Raw genomic sequence first — 11,498 nt, forward strand, 5'->3', positions numbered from 1 at the left:
AAACATAAAATCTCAAAGTCCAATAACACTCAAAAATCTCAATCCACAACTCCATTCCCAAAAGTATGCAACTCTCACCAACCCATACATATGTATACATGTATAAGTATATATATCTATAATATAACGTATACTTCTCTCCATACTAATGTACCGGGGAAGACAATCCAACCGGGGGATTGTTGGCTGGTACGCAGGATTTTCGAACATGAACCCGCGTCCAGGATGAGTAGTCCAACCGGGACGGAACTCCATAGCTCACACGCCCGCACCGCCAAGCGACACGTGTAGCTCACAAATCTCATATCAAGTCCTATGCGCAGCATGTATCATCACCCCACCGCACGCCAACGACATGTGTGATAATACTAAGCAATATACATACTCTTCCCATACACCGCATCGCCAACGACATGTATGGAAAATGTCTCACACACGGCATCGCCAACGACATGTGTGAGACCCGCAATCTCATGGCCTTCCCACCCCACCGGCACGCCAACGACGTGTGTGGGAAGCCTAGTAACTAGGGAATGGTACTCACCTAACATACTCATACATCTCACAACCATCCCTCAAACTCATATCTTTCCACAATCTCACAACAACAACTCCTCATACTCTATACATAGGCAAAATAGACGGATATCCCAAAATCCATATAAACATATCCATAATACTCAAACATAGCCATACTCAAAATATATTGCCAATACGTATATGAATATCCAAATCCATCAACCAAATACTTAATAAATCACATTTCCATTTAAAACATATGCACAAATCTTTTATCAATAAAACCATGCAAATGCTTGAAAACAAAGTCCACTCACAGGTAATCCCACGCTGGCCCCGAGAGGGTCCTCACTGAATGATCGATCAAGTACCTATTTCGATATACAAACTCTTGATTAATATAATACACTTCGAAACGGGAATTCACAAAAGAGAATACTTAAATCCCCAAGATCCCGGTGCGTGTACGCCCAATAGGATATCCTAAGGTCCTACAGGTTTGGGAATCGCTTCCCATCCTACGGTTATCGCTAATCTCACAAACTTCAAATTATTGAATCGGAACCTCCGGGGCTCCGATTCACGATCCGCGAATTCCTATAGGTTTCTAAGAGTACCTAAATCAACTTATTTCAATTTGGAAACGATCCAACGGTTAGAACTTATCGAACCCGAATAACGCACAATATGCGAAATCCGTTCGATAGTCAAACGACATCCAAATTGAGATCCGCGAAATCCTACGCTCGTGGCAACCTAAGGATCTCGCCGATGAAAAGCAACTTCAACAGCCTTGCCCACGCGCCGCCACACGCGCCTGGCAGCGCGTGGGTGTGTAGAGAAATTTCCGGCGACGGAAAATCTCCACACCAACGCTCACCCTTCCTACCCTAGCTTCTTCTCAAGGTCAGGATCACTTTATTAAACTACCACGAGGTGCAATTCGCAAGGGAACTGGCCGGAATTTCAAATTGAAAACCGGCCAAAACCTAGGTTTCCAATTCGGTTCCCAAACTCAAAATCGATCCAAACCTACCCCAAAAACAGGTAGAGCATACGGAGAGGGTTCAAAACATACCAAACTCAAGGAAAAAATTGGCGAAATCGCTACTGTCGTGGTGAAAAGGAGAAAACCAATGAACACGTCCTGGAATCGGGTTTTCCGGTCGAGATAACAGTGGGTTTTGATCGACTTCACGACGAGTCGAACGGAACCGGCCTCGAGGCTGAGGTGGCGGACGTGACGGTGTGAGGGTTTTCCGATTCGGTGAACAGTGAAACACGGGGGGGAAATCGCAGAGGGAGGAGACGCGAGAGAGAGAGAGAGAGAGAGAGAGTGAGGGGTAAAAGTGAAAAATCTGATTTTACCCCAAACTCTTTTCAAATTAATTACAGTAGCGCCACCGAACATATTTTGATCGCCAAAACTTCATTCAATCTCCGATTCAAGCCTACCTTTGTCTACGGTTTCGTCTCAGTACCACCTACGCAACCAAACCACTCGTGGTCCCGGAATCCTTCCGGATAAGAAAATGACCAAAATTACCCTTAACCCAAGAGTAAATTAATAATTCTCTTAATTTAATTAAAATAGGAATAAATTTGGAGTCGGGGTGTTACACCAAATGCCGATTTGACTACCCACTTGCCCCGATCAGGCTCCACAACGCAGATCTTTTCAACCTCGATTGTCCCTCCAGGACTCCCTCTATAAATACTAAGCTCAAGACTACATTCAAGGGGTTCAAACACCAAACCAAAAGCCTCCCACGAAGCAAATTATATTTTCATGTAATGTACTTTCAATACATTTATTTGCTTTCCTAGGAGTAGTGGTAGATTGTAAGGAAAATCCATTCATCAATATATCATACGACCCTTTTGATTTTCAAGGCGCCGGAGCACCATCTCTGTTATCATCTCATTCACCCCATATATCATACGACCGTCGCTCTCTGAGCAACATGCCGGAGCACCGCCTAAAACCCTGCCACCAACACTACCACTAAACGGCCTTGTAGCTCAGCCGTGAACCCGACGGCTGAGATCGGTTCCTCTCTCGGCCACAATCGCTTGATTATGAGTCGAACTCAAAATAGGCGTATCATTTAACCATTTTCTACCAAACCTCATCACTATCTCGACGACGGTAGACCGTGCTAGCACGCTTCGTGCACAACCGCACTGCATCCAAAAGAAAGGCGTCACGTGTTAACGACATCCTTCGCCCGAGCACCGACCGTGAGATTTGCGCAGTCAACAACTTCTGGACCAAGTATCATTTCATCATCCTCTTTAGGACGGAATGAATCTTTATTTGTGTCTAATGGACAAACTACCATTGGAGTGCTCAACCGAGTGGGCATTATCCATATAAAGTCGCTTCAAATTTTTTTTTTTTTTTTTATAGTGTAAGCTGATTAATGGACAAGAATACCATTGGGATGATGCTCGATTTGCAAGCCCAAACAATATTTAGTTTTTCCAAGCTCTTTCTTCTCAAATTCACACTTTAAATATTCAACAGTTTTAATGATCTCTTCAGGAGTTCCAATTAAGTTCATGTCATCAACATACACTGCTACAATTGCAAATTCAGAATTTGATATCTTTATAAAAACACAAGGGCATATGGGATCATTAATGTAGCCTTCCTTAATCATATAGTGAACGTCTCAACTTAATGGAGTACATGTTCCTTGATTTAGTGTTTGATTTTGCCAACTTCAGTCCTTTTGAGAGTTTCATATAAATACTGGCCTATAACTCCCCATACAAGTATGCAGTAACAACGTCCATAAGACGCATGTCAAGTTTTTCTGAAACTGCAAGACTTATTAAATAACGGAACGTAATTGCATCCATTATAGGAGAATATGTTTCTTCATAATCAATCCCAGGCATTTGAGAAAAACCTTGCACAACGAGTCGTGCCTTATACCTTGCAATCTCATTTTTCTCATTACGCTTTCTCGTGAACACCCATTTGTATCCCACAAGTTTTACACCTTGCGGTGTTTGAACCATAGGTCCGAATACACCACGTTTTTCCAAGGAATTTAATTCAACTTGGATTGCGTCTTTCCACTTTGGCCAATCAGGTCTCTCTTTGCATTCATCAACAGATCGTGGTTCAATATCTTCATGACCTTTTATAATTTCAATAGCTACTGCGAAAGAAAAAATATCATCGATAACCATTTCACTATGGTCCCACAATTCATCATTGCATGCGAAATTTATAGAAATTTATGTATTAGGTATCTTTTCCTCTTTAGTGGCTTGTGTCTTTTCAATGACACTTTCACTCTGTGGATGAATTGTAGATTCAAGGTCAATCTCTTGCCCAATACTATCTTCATGAGCGTTTTCATTGGGGTTGGAATATGCTTTTGATTTTCGCTTTCTAGGAGTTGAATCCTTCGAACCAATGGGTCTACCTCGCTTCAGGCATGCAGTAGATGATTAATTTGCTGCAACATTGGTTAATCCGATTGGGATATCAATCTTCGTTGGTGTATTTGCTGCATGTATATGTGATTTTGTCACTTTTCTTATGTCAGTGAATGCATCTGGCATTTGATTATCAATTTGCTGAAGGTGGACAATCTTTCGTACTTTATTTTCACTTTGAGTTGTACGTGGGTCAAGATGAGACATAATGGATATGTTCCAACTTAATTCACGCCTTTCTTCAGGAATAGTCTTTTCTCCCCCTAATGGCGGGAAGAATGTCTCATCATAGTGACATGCAAAGCGTGCGTAAAAGTAACTCTGTCATAGTTTCGAGATAGCGAATGATAGTTGGTGAATCAAAACCAATGTATATTTCCAATCGACGTTGAGGACCCATTTTAGTGCATTGTGGGGGTGCAATTGGCACATAAAACTGCACAACCAAAAACCCTTAAATGTGATATATTGGGTTGTCTCCCAAAGGCAAGTTGTAAAGAGGAGAATTGGTGTTGGGCAACGGGCCTTAAGCGGACTAAAATTGCTCTATGTAAAATTGTATGTCCCCAAGAAGAAGTTGGCAACTTTGTCTTCAATAGCAAAGTGTGAGCAATGAATTGGAGACGCTTAATAAAAGCTTATGCTAATCCATTTTGAGTATGGACGTAGGGAATTGGGTGCTCAACATCAATCTCAAGTGACATGCAATAGGCATCAAAAGTTTGGGAGGTAAACTCACCAGCGTTATCAAGTCGAATTGACTTTATTGGATAATCAGGGAATTGTGCTCGTAATTTAATTATCTAAGCAAGGAGCCTAGCAAAAGCAACATTGCGAGTTGACAATAGGCAAATGTGTGACCATCTTGTAGATGCATCGATTAAAACCATAAAATAATGAAATGGTCCATAAGATGGGTGAATTGGCCCACAAATATCCCCTTGAATTCTTTGTAAGAAAGATGGACATTCAAAGCCAAGTTTTGACAGAGATGGTTTGATGATCAATTTCCCTTGGAAGCAAGCTTTGCAAGATTGGTCAATGGACAAAGTACTATGGTAAGGCTTTAAAGGATGTCCATTTGAAAAAGTACAATGGTAAGGCTTTAAAGGATGTCCATTTGAATTTGAAATAATCCTACGCATCATTGTGGATCCAAGATGCCCAAGAGGATCATGCCAAAGCATGAAAGTCGTTGGGTCAATGAACTTCTGGTTCGTGATAGCATGGACTTCAACTGCTTTGATGGTTGTATAATACAACCCAGAAGAGAAAGCAGGAAGTGTTTCTAATATACGCCTCTGGCTGTTGATATTGGTGGTAATGCAAAGATGCTCCACATTGTGATCCTTTCTAGTTTCAATATGGTATTCGTTCATTCGAATGTCGTTGAAGCTAAGTAAGTTTCTTCTCGATCTCAAAGAGTACAAAGCATTATCAATGGAGAATTGGGTCCCATTGGGTAACAAAATTTAAGCTCTTCCAAAGCCGTCAATTAGGTTTGCAGAACCTAGTATGGTAGTTACCTTTGCTTTTGATAAATGTAAATTTTCAAAATATTTTTTATCTCAAAGAATTGTGTGCGTAGTTGCACTATCCGCAAGACAAATATCTTCGTCATTTCTCCCAAAACGAGAGCATTCATGATTGTTTTCCATGCCTTCAAATTTATAAGAAAATATATATATATATATAAATGTTATTCGGAAAAAAAAAATAAACTTAGCTCAAACAACATAAAGCGAAGAAAAAAAAATACAACAAAATTAATTGGGGAGCATCCCACCACCAATCATAGGATCAAAAGATTTGCCATCAATATCAACAAAGAAGTAGTCTGAAACATCAAGATGAGTTGCATCCACTGGTTCTAACTCTGTTGGATCAGCATCCATCCAATATGTCTCAACCTTTTTTTTTTTGCCCTTGATTGAGGCTTGGAATATGTTAGAGCTCAAGAAAAATTGTTGATTTAGTAAAACATAAGTATAATCACCAAAACTTCTGGTTTGGGATGTTTAGACAATTAGAATTGAGGAACTTCATAACTTCAATTATTTTGAATCATAGAAACTTAGGTTTTGATTTGATAAAAGAACTTCAGGTTCTTATCAATTATGAGGATCTAGGAACTTCAGGCACTGATCTCTTGTTAAAAAGAAAAAGAAAACTCATCATAACATATTGTGTTTAATAAAATAAAATAAAAACTTCAAAGTAGAAAATAAAGAAAATAAAGAAATAAATAAATTGCATACTACTCGTGTTTTAAATAGCTACAACATGCATGCATACAAGTTTTCAATTAATAGTGGTCATATAACAACAACAACAAAAAACTACATGTTCATGCATTCATTGGAGGACCCATAAGCATACAGACTTTAAATTAGGTGATACTCTCGGCAATTTAAATCATGTCAAAAACATGATTTAAAAACAAAAATCAGCCGTCATCGAGTTTTGTAGATAAAAGAAAAAATATATATGGATGAACGTAAGCTATAGAGAAGAACGTTACCAAGAGCTTTCGAGCTGATAACGTGTTGTGAAACTATGGAATTTGTAAGAAGCAATAAGAGGAAGAAAGAGGCAGTATAATTTGCTCAAATCAACATGTATTCCATTCATATTTGGATCCACTATTTATAGGGGTAGAGAGGCCTAAATCATTCACCAACCATAATTGATAGGTTACAAGTATATAATGATGGGTATTATGATAGGTTAATAGTGGCTATTATTGTGGGCATCCATAACCTATAAACCCATAACATATGGATTTATAACATTAAATATATTTTAAACTAATAGCTAAAATTATCAAAATGTTCATGCCACATCAGCAACTTAACGGTTTTGAGGACGAAAATAGTAAATTGGAATATAGAGTAAGGTTCTAGAAGGTGTGTGATCTTTTGAGTTCCAGGGGGTAAAATAGTATCTACATTTGAGCTTAGGGGGTAAAACCGGAATTAAGCCCAAAAAACGGGAGGCGTGTTAGTTACTAGCTTTTTACATCAAATTTGATTATATCACCAGTTAATTATTTACTTATTTATTTATTATTTTTATATTAGTGAAGACAGGGTTCAAATTTGAAATGTCTTTCAACTTTAGGAAAAGAAGTATCACTAAATTAAGAGTTTCTTAATTCTCTAATAGGCGAGGTGGGATAGCATTAGCAGAGAAGTGGATTAACAGTTATTTGAGCGAAGTGGATTAACAGTTATTTGAGCGAAGTGGATGAATCGTTATTTGAGCGTGCTGAAATTAGGGATGAATCAATTACAGATTTGTAGTTGCCTAAGAGCTGCTTCTAAACCCAATAAGAAAGAAACGACAATTCAACTAAGCATGCCAAACAAATATCATATAGAGGGCAGCAGATAATAGCTGCTAATAATTATTACACAGTTTCCTGGAAATTACAAAGGGGACATGAAGTTCTTAATTCAACTAAAGAAAACAAGCAACATTACACAAACATTGACAAAAGAACCAACCGAGAAACTGATACAAGACGAAGCAGTACCACTATAGGGCCTCATCTGCTTTATTTATACATATTCACTTTTATTGGCAGAGGCACATATACACCTTGACGATGCTTCATGTAAGCTAGCAATTAAGGTGCTGGTGTAATGATGGGGGGTGAAATGTGTGATTCAAGCTCCCAGAGCTCGAAAACTCCATGGACAAAGTCATAGTAACCACCCCGGAGTGCTAGCTTTCTGTTAGAAATCGCCTTTTGAACGTATGGATAACTTTGCAGGTTTACCAGTGATAAATTTACTGATTCCTGCATAAAATCATTGTTCAAGAAGATGCTGTGAGATTTATTTCAATCATGGAGAACTGAACCGAGTGTGCAATGTATATATGCCTTGTAAATTTACCATTGAGTTAAAGATGGAAAAGTATAAAAGAGTTGGTGCTACATAATTAGCTTACCCTTGCACAAGCTTCACATTGTTCGTCAATATCATGCCCACCCAGTCCATTTGCTATAACCTTAGCCTTGGCTGGTAGACCAATTTTAACCCATTCATCTATGAAGTCACTGCAAATTCCAATAAAAATGGACGCATGTATACCATCAGCAAGTTATTATAATTTGTGCTCCCTTTTGGTAATAAAGTTTTTCATTGCTTAGTTGATTGGGTTGGTCTTTGAAATACTTTTCACCACGCTAACAAAAAAAGAGAGGCATTTATAGAGTTTGACTAAAATATACAAGAATAGCACTTTTAGTGGTTTTTGAAGAAGTAATAGAATCTTTCATGTGTTTGGAACAAACCACACTACTAAAAATATAGGTATATGGAGCTGTGTCCACACATAGAGTTTGTAATGCTCTTTGAATTTTTTTAGTATTGGCGTTATTAAACATTAAAAAATTGGTAATGAACAAAAGCATTTCATCCTCATAAACGATTATGACTTCCACAAGCTAAACTTACAAGGGAACAGAACCATCCTCCGGATGAGTCATAAGCCTCTTGATCCCTCCACAACGACTGTGTCCAATGACCAAAATGTTTTCTACCTGTCAAATTTTCTTCACTTGTTATCATTCATAAATATTGTAAGAAGTGAAGAGAAAATACCTAGTAATTAATAATTAATTAAATCTAAAGTTTTTGGAATGTTCACCCCAAGTGCTGTTATAGCATATTCAATGGTCGCTCCAACTCCTACGTATTTTAGCTGCAAGCCATATAAACGAACTTATTTTAGCTGTCTAATACATGATTAGTGTGGGATAAATTGTTAAAAATTATATTTAGCTTGATTAGAATAACTAATCACTTGAGAGAGAGAGAGAGAGAGAGAGAGAGAGAGAGAGAGAGAGAGTATTGAACCTGGTTAAAAGCAGGAACCATGTTAGCAATGTTGCGAACCATGAAGGCCTCCCCAGGTTGGAAATTAAGGATATGTGAGGGGCTTACTCGGGAGTCCGAGCATGCAAATACCAGAAACTGCATTGAAACAAAACATAAAATTTTATTAATATGTTAAGCCCTATAATAATTCATTTTAAGATGCTAGGCCTAATCTAGTGAAGCCCAAATTGTACCTTGGGGCTCTGTCCTTCAGCAAGCTCATTGAAACAGTCTGGATGTTTTCTGCAAGATCAGCCCAAAAAGATAGTTAAGAAACAATGAAAAATATTATTAGATTTTAAAATTTTCAAGATATCCACCTATTATTTATTTTGTCCTTTGGGTATAAGATGCTACTACTACCAACACTAATATTATAAAATTCAATAAGTGTGAAGTTTTATTACAAAGGTCTCAATGTTATTCGTAATGGAACAATTCATCATATGTTGTACTTTATTTGTCAAAGTTTCGATGTTAGACTTTATGTTCTTCAACATAAAGTCCTTCAATGATGATTTTTTTGTTTTTCTGAATTGTGGCAGCGGTTGAGATGCTTTTCACGAATTTAATCATTCATATATGATTTAACGTTTGAAAAATATATCCGATCTATTTTTACTCGAATTTGTTGATCCTGAAGTGGATGAACCCATCTACAATCCTTCGAACTGGGTTAAAATCACCAGGTTTTTCCAACTCAGCCGTCAACTTCTCAATTTTGGCAGCAGCCACATCGTCCAGCTCTCCCTTCTCACTGCAACCATATATACCAACCAAAATTGTCAAATTTTGCATATATTGTTCTACTATAAATTAAGCACACGGTTTTGGAAAAGATTTTGTAGCCAAATATTACATTTAGCCATGAATTTTTGTTTTCTAAATTTTGGTGGCTGAATTATCATATGTAGTCTATGAACACTTGGTTATAATTTATAAATTAAAGATATACAACATGTCACGGAAATGTTGAAGAATTTCTTGTACATGATGCTATTGTTACTCAAAACAAAAAAGAACTTAATCAGTGCAGTATAGCTCAATTGATTGAGCTCAATAACATCTTTGAGTGTATTTTCTTTCTACGTTGTGTGTAAAGGTTGAGCTCAATAACATCTTTGAGTGTATTTTCTTTCTACGTTGTGTGTAAAGGTCAATCGTCGGAATCTACAAAAATTAAAATAAAATAATAATAAAGAGTACCTGAGGAGATTCTTGAGTCGTTGGAGGGCCAATTGGCTAGCCATTGCCTACTTTGTTTTCTGCATATTCAAAGAACTTTAGTTAGAAGAAAATATTCAATATATATAAGTATATATTTGTGTGAACATATATACAAGTTGTTCCTCTTAACGTTCGCTAGGTTTTATTTAAAAAAAATATTGGGCAAGTAGTTTGTCTTTTAATTAAATGGGTGTTTTTCATTTCAAGTTAATTAAAACTAGTTTAGGCTTCTAATGAAAGACTAGCAGTACTCTAGCGCTACTCATGCATGCATAACGAAAGCTCCATTCACTAACAATACTTAACAAGTGCACACATATAAAATGAAGTTCACAAGTTTTACAAATGTATAGTCGAAAATCCTTTTGGTTTGGCATAAAGGGGTTTCGATTTCGAATCGTTCCTTAATTTCAAAACGAAAAGTTATTTGAATCAAAACTTGCAAAATTCACTCACAAAAAATGCATACATATAATTGGAGAGTAACATTCAGAATAGTTCGTCAAATGCATGGCATGCAGTTTATAAAATCAAAAGTGTAAATCAAGTAAGCTAAAGTCTAAAGACATAGTATAAAGAGATTATATTTTGGCCTAACCGTGTAAGTTTTCAAGAAACTTGCCTATATAGCTAGGAATTCAAGGAGAGATCAAATTTGCAACAAACACAACACAAATGCATGCACATCTTTGCAGCGAGGAGTGGAGCTACTATTTATAGAGACCAAGAGGGTTACTATTTAATCGGCATGTGTCTTAATTACTAGTTTGAATGATTGAAGATTGGACAACGAGAAAGGCACAGGTGGACCACATTGAAGTCGTGACATGGTAAAATACAAAGGGCTGACAGCTTCTAACAAAGCATCCTTCGATTTGAACAGTTTTGTTTCTACCAAGTTGTTTAGTAGTGTAAATTGCATATTGCCATGTGAAAATTGGTCCCCTCCAATTTCAAAAGTTACCCAAATTTCTTTTTTCGTTTTCTAATATGTATAACCCTAAATTTCCTTTTCAAATGTATATTTTTTTATAAAAAAAATTATGTTTAAAGGGGGAGCTTTTGTGGAGGAAGCAAGATCGCATTTTTCCTTTTAATTTTCTGTAATTTGTCATTGTCAGTATATACCCGGTGCATATCCTCTTTCGAAGAATGCACTGCAATTTTGTTTTCTGATTTTCACGTATGACTTGAAGACGGACCTCTTTAGCTATCTGATATACTACATTATGATATTTCTATCTATTGCTTCATATATAAAGGTATTTGTTTAATTTGAAAAAAGGTTTACCAAACAACTAATCAGTTTTACCAATGGGGTTGACTACTGTTAGTTAAAAAGCTTTTCCGGTTTGCATATATGCTTCTCTCTGGTTATGTTTTTGTTGAAAACTTGGTATTTACTGACTCAAT

General features: G+C 37.0%; 1 protein-coding gene across 2 annotated transcripts; it reads right to left on the reverse strand.

Annotated features, from left to right (window-relative positions):
* Nucleotides 1-7,318: 7,318 nt before the first annotated feature.
* On the reverse strand, nucleotides 7,319-10,796 carry LOC103341852 (carbonic anhydrase 2-like). 2 transcript variants are annotated; one of them, XM_008245407.3, is made up of 9 exons: nucleotides 10,708-10,796; nucleotides 10,065-10,123; nucleotides 9,481-9,615; nucleotides 9,053-9,101; nucleotides 8,838-8,954; nucleotides 8,629-8,682; nucleotides 8,436-8,521; nucleotides 7,927-8,035; nucleotides 7,319-7,774 (listed from the first exon to the last, which is right to left on the reverse strand). In XM_008245407.3, the coding sequence occupies exons 2-9, from the start codon at nucleotides 10,106-10,108 to the stop codon at nucleotides 7,601-7,603; spliced, it is 768 nt and encodes a 255-aa protein (XP_008243629.1). In that variant the 5' UTR covers nucleotides 10,109-10,123; nucleotides 10,708-10,796; the 3' UTR covers nucleotides 7,319-7,600. The 2 variants fall into 2 exon arrangements, with proteins under 2 accessions (XP_008243629.1, XP_008243630.1); XM_008245408.3 differs by having other exon boundaries at nucleotides 10,684-10,776.
* Nucleotides 10,797-11,498: the final 702 nt, after the last annotated feature.

The sequence above is a fragment of the Prunus mume genome, linkage group LG6 (genome assembly GCF_029339155.1).
Source record: "Prunus mume cultivar Tortuosa linkage group LG6, ASM2933915v1, whole genome shotgun sequence".
Taxonomy (NCBI): Eukaryota; Viridiplantae; Streptophyta; class Magnoliopsida; order Rosales; family Rosaceae; genus Prunus; species Prunus mume.